The sequence below is a fragment of the Plecotus auritus genome (genome assembly GCF_963455305.1).
Source record: "Plecotus auritus genome assembly, chromosome: 1".
NCBI lineage: Eukaryota > Metazoa > Chordata > Mammalia > Chiroptera > Vespertilionidae > Plecotus > Plecotus auritus.
Window position 1 is genome coordinate 37,264,465 of NC_137770.1, and position 19,218 is coordinate 37,283,682.

The 19,218-nt window shown below is 39.4% G+C and overlaps 1 protein-coding gene across 1 annotated transcript in view; it reads right to left on the reverse strand.

Moving 5' to 3' along the window:
• The window catches only part of SLC38A6 (solute carrier family 38 member 6), a 65,770-nt gene that overhangs the window by 40,515 nt on the left and 6,037 nt on the right, over positions 1–19,218 (reverse strand). The window contains exons 4-5 of the mRNA XM_080641182.1: positions 5,348–5,400; positions 1,805–1,844 (exon numbers count right to left, since the gene is read on the reverse strand). Of these exons, the coding sequence (XP_080497308.1) occupies positions 1,805–1,844; positions 5,348–5,400 (93 nt within the window). The remainder of the gene's footprint in view (positions 1–1,804; positions 1,845–5,347; positions 5,401–19,218) is intronic.

Here is a 19,218-nt window from a genome sequence, read left to right on the forward strand (position 1 = left end):
GCAACCAAACGGTCGCTATGATGTGCACTGACCACCAGGGGGCAGACGCTCAACACAGGAGCTGGTGGTCAGTGTGCTTCCATAGTGGGAGCACTATTCAGCTGACTGACGGGCGCCAGATGCCGGGCTCACAGCTGGCAAGCGCAGCTGAGGGAGCGCGAGCCTCTCCTGTCTCCGCCGCAGTGCTAACGCAGCTGCTACAGCAGGAGCAGCAGGGCTGGGATGAGTGGGAGCAGCTCAGTGCCAGGACCAGGCTCCGGCTCCTCCCTGGCCGCCTGCCACTTTGCGCACTACTACATCCCCCGAGGGGTCCTGGATTGCGAGAGGGTGCAGGCCAGGCTGAGGGACCCCACCGGTGCACGTGCACCGGTCCTCTAGTAAGTACATAATTTCTTTGGTTTATCTCTTCTAACTCTTAGTTATCACATCAGTAAAATGGAATAATAAAGTGTTTGGTGGAGGGTAAGATAACCTGTGGGTAATTTGCTTAGCTCTCACTAAATGTAGACAAGGGAATGTTAATATTTTCACTGACCAAGAAACCCATTAAAGATAGACTTCAGTTGAATAATACTTAAAGTGAAATAGTTCAGATCTCGAGTATCAGAGTTGAACTTTATTAAAACTGTCATCTTTCAGTTATTTTGAACTGTTACATATAAGAAATAAGATTAAAATTTCCTCTGACCATACAATCCTGTGTAAGACCCAAAGTGCATGTCAACCTTCTCTGTGTATATTCCTTTAAACCAGCGATTTTCAAGCTTTTTTTAATCTCATGGCACATATAAACTAATTACTAAAATTCCGAGGCACACCAAAAAATATATTTTTTGCTGATCTGACAAAAAATTAGGTATAATTTTGATTCATTCACACCAGATGGCTATTGTGTTCACCGTTGTCGTTTTTTTGTTTTGTTTGTTTTTTGTTTGAATTTGACAATCTAAGGGAAAAGAGGTCAGTACCCTGACTAATAGCCAGGTATTGCATGCTTTAAAAATTCCTGAATTTTTAAATTCAAGAATTTAAATGCAGCGCACAGGTTGAAAATTGCTGCTTTTAAACTAATAGCATTTACTTAGAACTCTAGTCAATGCTGAAAACATGTTCAGCACTATGTAACTTCTTTACAACATATATAAATATAATTCCCATATTTTGTATTTAAATGTGTAGCTATATCTAATTAACACTAATTTTTGGTTCTTGATACTGGGATTTTTTAATGGGAACAAGATAACAGATAAATGTGACAATGTTTTTCTCAGGTTTATTTTTTAAACCATTTGGTCATTTTTCCCTGCTATAAGAGGACACTGCTTGTCTACACCTGAATGTTCACAGCTCATAGAACACCACTCCCTCTAAAGCAGTACCCACTAATGGGGGTGATTAGGACAAAAGTGGAGGGGAAGCATTTCAGAATCACCTGGAGAGTTTTCTAAACCAGCGGTCACCAACCTTTCGGACCTCACCAACCACCGGTTGGCAACTGCTGTGTTTAAACATTACATCAGTACTATCACAACTACAGAAAGCAAATGTTTTAGAGGTGTGTTGCAGGCCTAATAGCAAGACTGAAATCAAGGGTTTACCTGGAACTGATTTAGAAGTTAGTGTCCAGGCGGGCTGCTTAAAACCCCACAAAAAAAGAGTAATGAGGACAACACGCAAGGTTCCTAAGGCTGCCTGTGACTACAGGGTTCAGGTTCCCAGCTAGACCTGTGGTAAGGCAAGAAACCAAAAGAGGAAATCATTTCCATCACATCTATGCGTAAGCCGTGCACTTTCAACTGCTTACCTCCGATATTCTGGATTATTATCGTGCCTGCCACCACCACCTATAAAAGAACAAATGTATTTAGAAGATGAAAGGGGAAATAATATAAAAGGATTGGTATTTTATTAAAATCCAGTAACTATTACTAAAAAACAGATGCAGAAATCCAGAGAAATTGAAATAAATTTTGCCAGCCATTTGTAATACATAAAACTAATAATCATTACATAAAAAGCCTTTCTTTAATAGTTCCATGGTTACTATAAAGAATACTTTTGAAAGTTTTCTTGGCAGTCATTTTTAAACAGTTAAAGGTGTTAAAAAGCTAGTAACCAGTGGTTATCAAAGTACGAAAAAATTGAAATTGAATCTATCTGGTCTCATTCTCCATTTTCACTGGTTTACCACATTGCTTTAGTAGGTAGACTGAGACAGCTTGAGGTGTGCTCTGCCAATGCTGTACTACCTAAAAGGAAATGATATAGTCTTCTGAATATATCATCCTGGCATTCATCAAGGCTTTCCACATCTCTTGTCCCAGGGAATAATAATCTAGAGCAAGAAATTTTAGAACCCATATATTCTCAAATCTGAAAATTTAGCAACGTTTCAAACTCAATAATATGCAGTGGGCTGAGTGTAAGACAATAGGAGGTTATAAAGCCTGTAGTATCTGCCCTAGCTGGTTTGACACAGTGGATAGAGTGTTGGCCTGTGGACTGAAGGGTTCCGGGTTAGATTCTGGTCGTGCCTGGGTTGCAGGCTTGATCCCCAGTGGGGGGTGTGCAGGAGGCAGCTGATCAATGATTCTCTGATCATTGATGTTTCTGTCTGTCTCTCTCCCTTCCTCTCTGAAATCAGTAATATATAGAATTGGTGAACTCCACCCCTCTCAAAATGGGCAGCTGCTACTCAGCTCCGGTTAGTTGCTGGCATATGGGCATGTGGATCCAACGCAAATAAATCTTCCTATTTCTGAAAGTCAAAAATTGAATTCTTTAAAATTTCGTAACTTTTAGTTAGCAATCAGTTAAAAATAAAAAGGATCTGAACCAAACAAAATATGCTTGAGGACTAAGTTCAATCTGCAGGCTGCTAGCTTGTGATCTTTGATGAGACTCCTGGGAAACTCAAGACAGCAGTTCATCCATTCTTGGTAATCAGATGTACTCAGAAGAAACATTCTGATTCCACTTGGGCCTTTCGATCACTCAAACAAATCTTGGTGGGTCTGCACCCCCAATGTATGTTTGGAGCTGACTAACTATCTAGGGTCATGCAGTCCTACACAGATTGAAAACAGATCACCCTTCTAGGAATCCCATCAGTGGCACAGCCTGTTCCTATCCTGGGAACAATCTATGTTACTGAGGCCTTGGAGTCTGCAGAGCAGGACTAATGACAGGAAAATTTAGAGACATGTCTTTGAAAATGTGGTCATCACCTCTCTAACATTTTTCAGAAAATAAAAAAACTTTGCATATCAACCCATTTAAAAATTAGTTCCAAAATTCAGTTATTTGTGAAAAGACTATTTTGAACTTTTTTTTTTAACACTACCTTTCATCAGTCATACATAACTGGATTTCTTTTCAGTCATATATAATAATGGAATTTCTTTTCTATTAATATCGTGAAAAAAGTAATAATATCAACTTATTGGTGATTATTTTTTCAGTTGCTTTCTTTTTTAGCATTTAAGATCTAGAAAGGCTATCTATCTATCTATCTATCTATCTATCTATCTATCTTCTTGTCTACCACAGTGCATGACATATGGTATTTGCTCAAGACATTTGTTTGGTTAATAAATAAATCAACTTAGAGACAATTCAAAAAATCTTCCTTAAAAATTTCAGAAAACATTTCAAAAATATTCTTTAATTCTCAGAACAATGTTACCCTATCATATATAATATCACTATCCATATTATATCTGGAAAGAAGGTAATAGGAAAGTTTCAACCCAATTGTGAAAATGAAGAGGAAATATTTAAAAGGCAGACAAACAACTCCTTATTTGGAGTGCCCTCTATCTGTGTACCTGCCTACTACGTACCAAGTGCATACATTAAAATGATAATGCAAATATTCTAGAGTTCTAGGAAAGGGGACTCAACAATCCATGCTCCTCATTGGGAAATAACACTGATTATACTTAGAGTCATGTTATAGGACATATTCAATTTATTGGAGAGTTTCCTTATGTAAGTAACCTTTTCTTCTTCCTTGGTTAAACTGAATGCAGGAAACTGATCATGATCCCACCAAACATTCTGACCTTTAGGAAAGAGAAACTGTTACTAGGGTATTAACAAAACCCTTTACCCTTAAGTACTAAGTAACTACTGTATTTTCCATTTTGCACTTTTGTACTTTATCCCTTTAGTACTTTAACAACCAAGTAAATTTGAGTGTAAATATAGGTGTTCTCCCTATTACATAGATCTTTTTCCTTCCAGACTTGCTTCTTAGGAATTAGTTCAGCCATCTAAAAATATAGTATTCTTTTAGATTAAAAACAAAATAAACAAGCAAAACCATAAAAAACAGATTTACAAATAAAAAGAAAAATGCCTATTTGGAACCAATATGAAAATAGGTTTTAGAAGTATGATGGCTCTTGAGAAATTTTTAAAAAAAGTGCTATGGTACTAACAATATTTATCTCCTGATCACCTGTGGAAGAAGACAGCGTTTCCCCTACCTGTTAAATTAGCTTAGTATGCCTATCACGAACGAATGCCAACAAATATCCCTGTTAGTTCTCTTATTCTGAGGAGGAAAAAGCAGTTAGAGTCTAGAGTCCTTTAAGCAACTGTGGACAAATAGGCCCTTCTATTTCTCTGGGCCTTAATTTCCTCACCTATAAATGAGGAGATAGCTACATAATCTTTCAGCACTGTTAAGCTCTTAAATAATATGATCTTCTAATTAGCGGTTTTGTATATAGTCATAGTATAATTTTTTTAAATATATATTTTATTGATTTCAGAGAGGAAGGGAGGGGGAGAGAGAGATAGAAACATCAATGATGAGAATCACTGACCACTGTCTCCTGCAGCCCTCTACTGGGGAATCAAGCCCGCAACCCGGGCATGTGCCCATGACCAGAATTGAACCCAGGACCCTTCAGTCTGCAGACTGACGCTCTATCCACTGAGCCAAACTGGCAAGGGCTAGTCATCGTATAATTTTAATCCTATGCTTCTTCTCCTGTCTTTATGGGTATATACTCAGAGAATATAATCAAAATTAATAAGGAAAACTTAAAATAGACCACTGCTACTATTTTAAAATTATCCAAGTCATTGCTCTCCTTCATTAGGGTTAAAGTACTAAAAGATTTAAGTGTTGAATTAAGTTTATTGATGCATTTTTAGGAAGGGCATATAGAGATTCCTTCTCTTTCATTTCCTGTTCCCATCATTCTGTCTTTACTTTAATTTCCTTTTATTTCTCTAATGTCTTCCCCTGATATATACTTGTCTTTTCTAACTGGGAACAGAAGGAAAATATGCCTCTCTGAATTTTGGAAATAGCAAGGAGAGAAAAAAAAATTACCTTTCCACATAATCCAAATGCAAAGAGTCCAAGATCTTCATAAGATGTCACAGCTGTTAAGAGAAATTGTAATTTTCATTTTTACACAAAACTCTTTGTGTGCCAAGTCTTAAAGGGAAGAAAGTTATTCCACTACTACCTTATAGCTATTGGATGGTCACACTAAATTTAAAGTAGAAGTAACCACTTTTTGGGACACTTTTGAAGACTTACGGTCTGCAAGGATAGAGTCCTTTTAGAAGAAGTAGAGCTTAGCAAACCCCAAGGTTCTCTAACCGCCACCCAGGCTGCATTAATCCGTATGGAATAATTACTCAAGAACAAACCTCATTTCTCACTAAACAGTACTTGCCTACTGCACTGTCCAAATGTAAGTTTTTGTTGGCAAGTTTCTGAAAACTGCATATGTAAATAAAGTTAAAGTATGAAAGTTGTATCATACTTTTAGAAACATTTACTTTCCCAGCTCCCTAGGATAATGACACTGTGTTCATGATAGAAAAAAATACCCTTATCCCACAATTAGTAGGGCATACATTTTTTTTCATCATAAAAGAGTATAAAATTACATTCTCATTTCATATGTCCAAAAAATGTGGACACAGGTGAAAATTCAATGGCTCATAAAAGCACTACATTTTTCCTCAACCCATATAGCTTCATGCTCTAACTAGTGACACCACTGGTAAAAATAAGAAAAGTAAAAACATTTGTATAATCCTATAGTGTGAATAAGTGCTTAACCTCATACTTCTTATACTAAAAAGAAGCACACCAGCAAATCCCAAGGCTTGGTATAGGAACACACGTCTTCTGTTGAGTCAGAGATATGGCTCATCATTTCTTAAAGCAAGTTTTCATATATATCCCCTTAAGCTATATATGGGTTTTCTTTAAACTGCCACTAAATTAACAAAAAAATTTTTCTATTATTTTATAAGCAAGACTTCCAGGTATGTAAACATAAGGACTTTAAACACCATCTATGGCCTTTACATGTTATAACTACATGGTCTAAAAGAAAACAGTGAAATGCTGAAAAAAATAAGTTTTAATAATTAAGAACAAAAATACTAACTTTTCTTGCCAAGTATAGATTTAAGATTTTAACTTTATTGTCAGGGTTGATCAAAGAATTTACAAACTTTTCGGATTATACAGCCATTTTCATCCTACCAAACATAACAGGCAAAGACAAATTAGTTTTGAATTGGGGATATGTAAGTTGATTTTAAGTAGGAAGCTTCATGCTTTAACAAGGAAAGACTTCAGTAACAATTTTACAGGAGTTGATTTTAAGTACTATACAGTTAGCCCTTGAACAATACCATGGTTAAGGGCGCCAACTCCCAGGCAGTCAAAAATCTGTGTATAACTTTTGACTCCCCAAAAATTTAACTGCTAATAGCCTATTGTTGACCATAAATCTTACCAGTAAAGAAAGTCCATCTTTTGTATATGTACTATATACTGTATATGTATTATATATTGTGTTCTTAAAATAAAGTAAAATAGAAAAAGTATTATTAAGAAAATCATAAGGAAAAATAAATATATTTATAGTACTATATTTATCGATACTGTAAGTTCATGTCATCTGTTTATAAGATGCATCATCTGTCAGTATCTACATCAATACTGTCTTATATGATACAAAACACTGTAGATGTTAATGTATTACTAACACTAGGTATCAAAAATGAAAAGATAGTATGAAAAAGAAATTCATATTTATTTACAGGTATAACAGTTCCTGCATTGATAATGAAGCAGCAGCAATATGATTGCTTTATGGTAGCCTAGCCTAATTGACACAATTACTTCACAGAAGTAAGAAAATCTCCAAAAAATTTTCCAACATACTTATTGAAAAAATCTGCATATAAGTGCACCCACACGGATCAAAATTGTGTTGTTCAGAGGTCAACAGTATTTTAGAACATAAAATTAAAAAGCAGAATTACAAAACTAAGAACTGGAATTTTTTCCTCCTATTGAAAATGCCGATATTCTTTTTTTCCAAATACATATTCTAACATGAATGTCATCACAAAAGTTAGTATTATTTGAAGCAATAAATCTTTACTAATTTAATATTCCTAAACACAACTGAGTGTTAATGTTGTATAGGGGCACTATTTCTTATATTAAACACTAGGGGCCCAGTGCACAAATTCATGCACCTTGAAAGGAACTGTGGGCCGCGAGGCTGCGGTAGGCACAGGGGCGGGTCTCAGCCCATCCTCTGCGCCTCCACTCAGACCCTCCCACCGCAGCCCCACTCCCACCACCACCGCTTCCACATGCTGATGGTGCCAGCCCCACTCACACCCGCTGACAGCACGGAGTGATTGGGGTCAGCGCCAGCAGTGGGTGCGAGCAGGGTTGGCACCATCAGCGGGTGAAAGCGGCAGCTGCTGCCCTGATCACCCCTCAGGTGCAAGGGGAAGTGGAGAAGCCCTCAAATTGATCAGGGCCAGCAGCCGCTGCTTGCATCCACTGATGGTACCGAGTGATCGGGACCAGCGCCAGGCACCAGCAGTGGGTGAAAGCAGCAGCTCTGGTGCCAGCTGCGAGCGAGGCTGGCGCTGGCAGTGGGTGCAAGCAGCAGCTCCAGCACCGGCAGCAGGTGCAGGTGCAGCACCAGGTGGGACTGCAACGCGTGGAAGCAAAGAATTTTCAGTAACCACCAGAGTCTCCCCCTGATGACAGCGACCAGCGCCCCGCCTTGGTCTGGCGCCCCCACTCACCTGCTCCACCATCCTACCGTGGCCAACGCCCGCCATGTTCTGCACACACCCCTGGTGGTCAGTGCAAGTCATAGCGACGGTTGTTCGGTTGTTGGGTTGCTCTGGTTGTTCCGCTGTTCGGTCTATTTGCATATTAGCTTTTTATTATATAGGATTCCAAAGCTTTGGTATTTATTTATAAAACCAGAACATTTCTAAATGTTAGCTTCTATCTAATTTGGCATTGGGAAGGTAATACTATATAATAAAAGGCTAATATGCAAATTGACCAAACAGCAGAACAAAAGGTCTCTGTGATGCGCACTGACCACCAGGGGGCAGACGCTCAATGCAGGAGCTGCCCCCTGGTGGTCAGTGAGCTCCCACAGGGGAAGCGCTGCTCAGCCAGGAGCTGGGCTCATGGCTGGGGAGTGCAGCGGCAGTGGCGGGAGCCTTTCCTAACTCCACAGCAACGCTAAGGATGTCCAACTGCCAGCTTAGGCTCTCTCCCCGTGGAGCTAAGCCATCAGTCAGACATCCCCCGAGGGCTCCCAGACTGCGAGAGTGTTCAGGCCGGGCTGAGGGGTCCCCTCCCACGAGTGCACGAATGTCATGCACCGGGCCTCTAGTTTTATTATATAATATGTGTATGTGACCCAAGTCTCCAGAAGGTCTCTGATCTGTCAGTACAAGGCATGAGATTAAAGAAACATCATTGTTTATTTTTTACATCCTTTTTTGAAAATCCTCACCCAAGGATGTTTTATTGTTTGTTTTTTTAAAGAGAGGAAGCGGGGAGGGAGGGTGGAGAGAGACAGACATTGATGTGAGAGAGAAACATTAATCTGTTGCCTTCCATACATGCCTTGACAGGGAATCGAACCTGCAACCTTTTGGTATACCAAAAGACTCCCTGACCAATTGCACCACCTGGCCAAGGCAACATCCCTCTTTTATATTATAACTAGAGGCCTGGTGCACAAAATTCATGCACGGGGGGCGGGGGAGGGGGCCTGAGCCCAGCCTGCACCCTCTCCAATCCAGGACCCCTCGGGGAGATGTCTGACTGCCGGTTTAGGCCCGATCCCTAAACCGGCAGTCGGACATCCCTCTCACAATCCGAGACCACTGGCTCCTAACTGCTCACCTGCCTGATCACCCCTAACTGCCCCCCCGATGGCCTGGTCACCCCCAAGTGCCCCCCCTGCCAGCCTGGTTGCCCCAACTGCCCCTCCCCACTGGCCTGGTCACCCCTAACTCCACCCCCGCCAGCCTGGTCACCCCTTACTGCCCCCCCCCCGCCAGCCTGGTTACCCCCAACTGCCCGCCCCCACCAGCAGTCACCCATCACTGCCCCCCCCTCCGCTAGCCTGGTCAACCCTAACTGCCCCCCCTGCTGGCCTGGTCGCCCCACGCAGCCCGCTGTTCAGTCATTTGGTCATCCCTCACTAATCCCCTGCTGGCCTGGTCGCCCCACACAGCCCGCTGTTCAGTCGTTTGGTCATCCCTCACTGCACGCCCCCCTGCCGGCCTGGTTGCCCCATACAGCCCGCTGTTCAGTCGTTTGGTCATCCCTCACTAACCCCCTGCTGGCCTGGTCACCCCACACAGCCTGTTCGGTTGTCTGTTTGGTTGTTTCGGTTGCGACGGTCACTTAGGCTTTTATATATATAGATTAAATATAGTCTTTCTTAAGAAAAACTTTCCTTCCAAGAATTTTAAGCAAGAAGAATTTTCAGTTTTATATCAAATAACTTAGTTTTACTTTTATATTTAATGCAATTTATTTTTATTGAATTATTGTTGACATCCACTATTATATTAGTTTCAGGTATACAATGCAGTGATTCACTATTTTTGTACATTACAAAATAATCACTACAGTATGTCTAGTTACCATCTGTCACCATATAAAGTTATTACAATATTGTCAACATTTCTCATGCTGTATGTTACATTCCCATAACTTATTTATTTTATAACTGAAGTTTCTACCTCTTATTCTCCTTCACCTGTTTCAACCACCCTGCCATTCTCCACTTCTCTGGCAACCACCACTTTGTTATTTGTATCTATGAGTCTATTTCTGTTTTGTTCAAATAACTTGCTTTTAAGGTGACCTATTTTGCATCAGTTTCTCAGCTGGTGAGCATGTTATCAAGATAATAACTCATTATGCCCAGCCGGTGTGGCTCAGTAGTTGAGCACTGACCCATGCACCAGGAGGTCCTAGGTTCGATTCCCGGTCAGTTGCAGGCTGGATACCCAGCAGGAGGCATGCAATGTTTCTCTCTCATGGATGTCTCTGTCTCTCCTCCCTTTCTCTCTCTGAAAGCAATAAAAACATATTTTTTAAAAAGCTAATACTCATCAAAAAGTTTAACTAGGGTTTATTTTTAAACAGCATAAACAAGTATAGATTATATATTTAATAAACATAAAAAGCAAATAACTTTCCCAAAAGCAAAAATCATATTAAAAGATTCCAAAAGAACTTGTATTTCAGCTATCAAAATTTAAGCAAATTAAAGGTTTATTCTTAATTTTTTAATTAGAACACAACCTTTATTATTGCAGAGAATATAATCAAAACAATAGCATAATAAGACAGCTGTAATTGCAACTTCTAACAATAGTGGCATATATTTTAGCAATCTCAAATTTCTCTCTTTTATTTTCTAGTTTTATGAAAATATCTCTAAATGCAACACAATCCCAAATTTACAGTGAAAAGGGCTTAGACTATAAAGTGGAGAGTGAGTACAATGTTCAAATCCTAACTCTATCTTTCAAGTCAGCATGTCTGGCTAGTCATTCAGTTCTGTCACTGGCATCATACTTCTATGTTGCAAAAATCAGAAGCCCTTTTCCACATCTGAGACATCATGAATATGAACAATGGCTTCTGGTTTAACATTGAGGCTGAACTAAAATATGTACAATCAGTCAAATGCTTTATCTCTACATATTCACTTTTTAATGGTTTTCTGAATCATCTCAACATACCAGTATAAATCAAATCAACACCAGTGAAATACTTTTAAAATTCTGTCATTTGGACACTTAAGATGCTGGATAAACAGTATAAATTGGTACTGACTTTTGGACTTCAATTTGAACAAGGAGCCTGTAAAATATTTATAACATTTGACCACTAGGAGCTTGCATCTGAGGAAACAAAACAAAAAACAGAGAAATCATTATATGCAAAGATGCTCATCATGCATTATTTATATTGGCAATAAAAAACTACTTAAGTGCTAAACAATGGTAAGGTAGTTAAGTAAATTGTGATAGGTATTTCTGATTAAATAATATGTAGCTATTAAAAACTATGTTTATAATAACATAAAAAATGTCAATATAAAGTAAAGAGATAGGATTCAAATATGGTTTATAAAGCAAAACACAAAAAGAGTGAAATAAATTATAAACAAACAAGTGTGTAGTCTTCTTTTTTTTAGGGGGGGGTTCAAATATTCTATAATGAGTATAATGGAGTGGTGAAACTTTACTTTTAAAAACAATTATCACTTGAACAGTTCTGTTTCCTCCATCAAATATCTGATAGGGCTTATTTAAGCGGCAGTTTTTAATTTCTCTGGTGTTTAGTAATTTAAGTATCAATTTGTCTACTAATAAGGGAAACTTTTGCTGCTCTTTCACATGATCAACGTTTTAATATCTTAAAGTGAAAGATGTTTTGAGAGATATCAGAATAAAATGTGGTGATGACCAATCACATTAATAGTATATTCCTACAGAATAGGAATAACATTAATTATGAAAATTATGAAATGAATTCAGTCTTTTACAGGAATTCATATAAGCAATACTTGGCACAATTCCCCTTAAATAAATAACTGAAAGCAGTCATAGCAATCTATTTTAGGAAATAATTTTTTTCTATTTAAGAAATCAATGTTATGCTTTTGAGGCGGCAGAAAGGCTGTAAATCCTAATGAAGTAAATTGGGGGAAAATTTCTTCTGTAATGTACCATCAAGGTACACTTTAGTGCTATTTTGGCTAGACCAAGACTTTGGCCTCCACAGGAATCGTTTGGAAAGCTGCTTCCCATGAAGTAGTGGAATATTTCCAGCTAGTTACTCCAGTGTTCTGTCTGCTTTGCATTTTCCCCTCAATGAAACAGGACAATTAATAAACTGTGGTTACAGTACAAAGCCCAAGCTTCAGCAGCAGCAATATTATCTTTGGATCTGGACTGAGGGGCATGAGTTATTCAAATACAGTTCAACTCTCAGAAAGTTGGCCATTTGGAATGCACTCTTATTTTTTCGAAATTCTTTTCTTTCTTGTGTTTTCCATCATTTTCCTTTCCCCTTTTTTCTCCCCAAGAGTGTCATGCAGGTCAATCATTTATTGAATGTCTATTATGCAATTATATTGCCACTTTTCATCTTTCTTAATAGGTACTTAAATGTCAGTTTGTCAACTAAATGTAGCATATTTTAGAGAACTCGATGTAGAAAAAGGAAAAAGAACACTGGACTACTAGGAATATTCTCCTTTCAAATGGCACAGAGGCTATGATATCTCATACATAAGGAGTTCTGGGATCCCAATCTACTGTTTGGCTCTGAAGTGAACAATATTTATATAATCATATCCTATAAATACTATTCATTAGTTTTCAACTTACAGATTCAACTTATAGATAAAACAAGAACAACTTACATATGATTACAGAACAGAGACCTTGTCAGTGTAAGAGTACAGCAGAAAGATTGTGGAAAATAGGAAGACAGGTGAAAGAAATGATCGGAGCACTCATAATCACATATAGCAGAGTGTCGAGAGGTACTATCTCAAGAACATGGAAGAAAAATAAAGGTTTAATTGTATTATTTAGAATTACAAAATAATCAATGAAATTAAATACAAACGAATGAAAATTAGAAACAGGAAAGGAGAATTAGTATACCCAAGCTAAATCCTGACCTTCAGTAATGAAGTGTCAACAGATAATCTGTTAAATCAATAAACAAAACTAGAAGAATATTATTTAGACTTAGGGAGATAACACCGAAAGAATTAAAAACAAAAACTTTATATGTTGCTAGCTCTGGGAAATAAGACTAAAAGTGAGAGAATAGACGAGAAATGCTCCACACCCTCCTGCACAAGTGCACACACACACATACACATTCATGCACACATGTGTGACTAGAGATTACTTTTGATTAAAATAAAATAGCAGGTTAATTTAAAAATATGTTTAACCTACAGATTCACACCCACCCTTTCCCTCTAGTCCAATAACATCATGTTCAATTTCTGCTAGAGGAAGCACTTCTCTAACGTCAAGGCCAACAATATAAAGGAGTCACTCCATGAGCAAAGCACACACATAATCCAGCCCAGGGTTTCCCAGCCTTGCCACTACTAACAATTTGGGATTGGATCATTCTTTGTAGTGCAGGGCTGTCCTGTGCATTGTAGGACGGTCAGCAGCATCCTTGGCCTTTATCCTCCAGCTGCCAGTGGACCTCTGACAACCAGAAATGGGTCTAGACTGCCCAACGCACTTGGAAGAGAAAAATCAAGCTCAACTGAGAACTACTCATTAGCAAAAGGATGTGACAAGAACGCCAATCCACTGAAGATGGAGTCACATAATCAGCCCACTTAATGAATTGTGGGTCTACTGAACCATGCTCACTAATGACAAGAAGAAAAAGAGATTGCACACCGAGATGTAAAAGGATGTAAAAGGATTCTATATTCTTTTGATCAGTTCCGTTCTTGTGTGCTCTCAGTGAGAGCATCTTACAGGGCTGAATGAGATTCATCATGACCCTGAAGCAATACATATCCTTTATATGGTGCCCAGACTAAGGCTTGACAAAAAAAAAAAAAAAAAAAAAAGTCTCTCAGTTTTATTGAGAAATGGTATGTTAGTGACATCCAACAGGTCATGTAAATGTTGAACACTATTTTATAAACTATACAGGAAAAAAAATTTTTTAATCCTCACCTGAGGATATTTTTTCCATTGATTTCTAAAGAGAGTAGAAGGGAAGTAGGAGGGGGAAAGAGAGCGAGAGAAACATCAATGTGAGAGAGACAGATCAACTGGTTGCCTTCCGCACCAGCTCTTACTGGGGCTGTGGAACCTGCAACCAAGGTACATGCCCTGAGCAAGAATCGAACTTGAGACCCTTTGGTCCTCAGGCCAAAGCTCTAACCACTGAGCAACCAGCCAGGGCCCATATAAAAAATGTTCAAAGGTAATTTTGACTATACATAATTTTTGCCTTGCGTGTTGATTTTGGAACTTTTATTTATTTATTTTGGAACTTTTAAAACAGAATCTCTCTGTAGTTCTAATACATCCATCCATTCATAGCCCATGCATCCAGTTTTTATTAAATACCCTCTGTGTGTCAAGCACAGTTTGGTAGATGCTAAGAAAACAATGGTTGTTTAAATATACACTAAATTTTCAAGGAATGTAACTACCATGTAAATGTATATTTTGTTTTGTTTGGAACTTTGTCAAAAATTGTTCACCATTTAGGAAAATCATATAACCAACAGCATTTACTTTGGTTTTGGGTCTCCTTTATTCTACTGTACAATATTATTTATGTATAAGTAGTATTTAGTTTCCCAGGACTGCTGGAACATATTGTCACAAACTTGGTGACCTAAAACAACAGAAATTAATTAACAGTTTTGTAGGCCCAGTTTCAGTGGGTCAAAATCAAGGTGTCAACAGGGCCACGGTCCCTTGGAGGCTCCAGGGAGAACCCATTCCTTGCCTTTTCCAAGTTCCGGTGACTGCTAGCCTGCCTTGATTTATGGCCATATCTCTGCCTGTGGTCACAATGCCTTCTTCTCTTCTGTCTGCGGTCTCCCTCCATGACACATTTAGAGTCCACCATCTCAATATTCTTAACTTAATCATACCTGCAAAGTCCTTTTTTGCCATTTAAATTAACATTCACGGGTTCCAAGGATTAGGATATGGATATATTGGAGGGGGCGGCCATTATGCAGCCCATCACAGGTAGATCATAGTACCTCTAGGAATTTCATTTCAGATAGTAAAGGGAGCATCTAGAATTTTTTTATATATAAAAGGGAGGGGGGGTGTAATGGATGATATTGAGAATTACTTTTCTAGAGAGGGTAAGTAAAAAAAACCGTATCTAGAGCATAAGGGATCATTTTATTCTTTGACTCTTTTCTTTGTTTAATTTATAAATTTTTATTGATTTCAGAGATGAAGGGAGAGGGAGAAATAGAAATATCAATGATGAGAGAGAATCATTGATTGGCTGCCTTCTACACGCCCCACACTGGGGATCAAGCCCACAACCCAGTCATGTGTCCCGACCAGGAATCAAACCATGACCTCCTGGTTCATAGGTCAGCACTCAACCACTGAGCCACACTGGTAGGGCTACCTTGACCCTTTTCAAACACCTCAGTGCCTTCTCACTGCCTCAACAACAAATCCAAATTCTTTAGGATCTGACACTTGCCTGTCTCTTCAGTTTCATTTTCTTCTGTGTACTTTAATGCATGAATAATAAGCTATTTTTTGTACCTTAAGTAAAATATGCAGTATATGCCTTTGTACCTTTGTATTCTCTCTTGTCTTGTCTGCTAGTCAAATTCCTTGTTAGCTCAGTCCTCCAGTAATATATACTGACCCTCACTCCCCACCCCAGCCAAGGCAGATCACTCCCTCCTCTATCACTGCATCTTGCACATATTTGAATTGTTACATTTATCATACTAATTATAAATTATTTGTTCCCCTATTATTAGACTATAAGCATTTGTCTCCCCTATTATTAGACTACTAGAGGCCCGGTGCACGAAATTTGTGCAAGGGGCTCGGCCCTCGCAGCCGCGGCGGCTTGCCTTGGCCCTCGCAGCCCTGGCTTTGTCTGGAAGGACATCCGGTCTAATTAGCATATTATGCTTTTATTATTATAGACTAGGGGCCCAGTGCACGAATTCGTGCACCTTGAAAGGAACTGCGGGCTGTGAGGCTGCGGTAGGCACAGGGTGGGTCTCGGCCCATCCTCCATGCCCCAGCCCGGCCCCTCCCGCCATGAACCCTGGTCCCCTGTCTGCCGGCAGCCCCGCTCCCGCTGCTGCTGCTATTCCCACACGCTGATGGCACCGGCCCCGCTCACACCCACTGACGGTGCGGAGTGATTGGGGCCAGTGCCATCAGTGGGTATAAGCAGCAGCTGCTGCCCAATCGCCCCTCAGGAGCAGGGGGAGGTGGAGAAGCCCTCAGGGGCAATCAGGGCCAGCAGCCATTGCTTGCACCTGCTAATGGCATCAAGTGATCGGGACTGGCATTGGGCATTGGCAGCAAGTGCTAGCGGCGGCTCTGGCGCCAGCTGCAGGTGCGAGCAGGGCTGTCACTGGCAGTGGATGTGAACGGTGGGCAGGACCGTGGCACGCAGGAGCAAAGAATTTTCTGTAACCACCAGAGGCTCGCCCCGATGACAGCGACTGGTGCCCTGCCTTGGTCTGGCACCCCCGCTCACCTGCTCCACCATCCGGCCACAGCCAACGCCCACCATGTTCCACACACACCCCCTGGTGGTCAGTGCATGTCATAGCGACTGGTTGTTCAGTTGTTCCAGTTGTTCCGCCGTTCGGTCTATTTGCATATTAGCCTTTTATTATATAGGATAAGCTTTTACAGGGAAGTGAGTCTTATTTATCTCTGTAGATAAGAGTATTGAATGAATAAATTAACCTCTATTCTGGGCTTACATTCTAGGACCTGTCCATCTAGATATACTTCAAAGTCCACATATCCAAAACGAAATTCATTTTTACTTTGAACCAACACCTCCTGCTGAGTTCTTATCTTCATTAATGATACTATAAATGACCCAGTGGCCCATGCCAGAAATCTGAGAGAGATCCTTAGACATCTTTTTCTCCATTACTTTCCACATTCAGTCAAACTTCAGCTCCTCTCAATTCTAACTCCCACATTGCTTAGCCTGCTTCTTTCTTTTATTCCCCTTGATACCTTGTATCTATCTCCCACTATTTGATTCTTACTCCTTTGAAATAGTCAGGCCTGAAGATAACTTACTCAGGTACTGTTAGCGCAAATTGGAAGACAGATAAATGAGAAAGGCATTCCCTTCAGGAAGAAGAAAAAGAAAAGGGTTTCTATCCTGAACACGTCCTGAGGGCAAGCCTGGAGGGCTGACTGTGCCTATGTAAAAAGGACTACTCCCCTCTGGAGGTGGCTCTTAGATGTGCTGTTCAATTATTGTCCTGGAAATTACCTTTACTTCTCTCCCATGCTGGATTCCTTGTTTCTTTTTTACTCCCTAACTTTGATAAATGGCATCTTTCATTGCTCACCAAGTAAGGATGTGTGGTAGATAATTTTTTAGTCCTTGCATGTACAAAAAAATGTCATTATTCTATCATCACATTTAAATGATAATTTGGCTGGGTATAGAATTCTATAATGAAATCATTTTCCCCAAGATTTTTGAAGGTCATCTCCAGACTAGTTTGAGGAACATGGGGGAGAAAAGAGTGGCTACCTGAGAGCACTACAGTGTCCTCAGAAAAGATTAAGGTCCTCTCAGAGTAAGGAAGTGAAGGAAATGTTTAGAGAAAAACTGAGAACACAGTTTTGCTGCTGACTGACCGTGAATTCTAGAGAGCAAAGTGGAAGGGCTTCAGGAGTTTGGCAGGAGTGGGAGATGAGGTTAGAATACAGTTAACAGAGCCATATGGGATGAGTCTGGGAAATGAAGGATAAACTAGGATTCTTTTTTAAAAAATATGTTTTTATTGATTCAGAGAGAGGAAGGGAGAGGAAGAGAGAATTATCCATCAGCTGCCTCCTGCACATCCCTACTGGGCATAGAGCAGCAAACCGGGCACGTGCCCTGACCAGGAATCAAACCCTGACCAGGAATTGAACCATGACCTCCTGGTTCATGGGTTGATGCTCAACGACTGAGCCACATCGGCCAGGCTAACCTAGGATTCTTGTAGTGACTAATTATAAATTGAGATAAATGGTATAATGTAATTAATCCAAATGATGTCAAGGCAAATAATGGTAACAATTAAGTGAGTACTGGGGATTGAGGACTAGGGCGTAGGGATTTGACCAGAAGCATGGAGAGTTCTAAAACTCTCATTCCCTCCTGGTGATAAGGACATAGAAGCCAGAAGAGGGGGGACTATGAGTTTATTCCCAGAGCATAGAAATTTTCCAAAGAATCGCAATAAGCCAACTATTTCTCAAACAGCAGTTAAAAATCCTTAAGGGTTCTGCTCCAATAAGAACTCATAATAATAAAAGTCAGTATTTACCAAGGACTTGGCATTTCATATACATCATTTTATTTCATTCTCACAACAATCCCAAGAGGAAAGTTTTATCATTACCATTTTATAGATGACAAACTAATGCTAAAGAGATTAAAGTGCCTTATATGCTGCTACCTTAGCTCCCAAGAAAAGTCCTGATGGAACCCAAACGTTATATAAAACCTAAAATAGCAGAATTTCATATGAAGAAAGCCTTTACTTTTGTAAAGGTAAAAATTCCTCTTCACCTTTTACCTCCATGCAAATAAATTATTTTGTAAAGACTTATCATAATGCTTTTTCTGACCAATGAGTTCTATCTAAGCACAATACTCCTTTATAGTAGTTCAGTAAACTGAGGAGAAAATTTAGCTACATGTTATTCTCTAGTATATATGTATATATTTTTAAAGCCTACCTCAACAGAGAATTTTACAATGACTGAGGGATTCAATCAACAGAAGACAGGTGCAAGGTGCATCAGTGTATATGAAGAACCAGGAAGTTAGTTCACAGCCCAAGAAAGCTACAAAAAAAAATCAAAGAAAAAGAAAGAAAAACAGAGGTTTTCACTTTATATGCCCCAAAGTTACAGAAAAGAACAGTATCGGAATTTTAAAGTTAAATATAGATGAACTGAAGGAGAACAGCATATTTAGCCTTACTTGGAAATCTTCATAAACTGAATATTACTCCCAAGTAAGTGAAATTAATAAAACAAAAAAATTTTAGTTAGTGAAAACATAATTGTCACATAGTTGATTAAAATATTCATCTTTGCCCAGCTGGTGTGGCT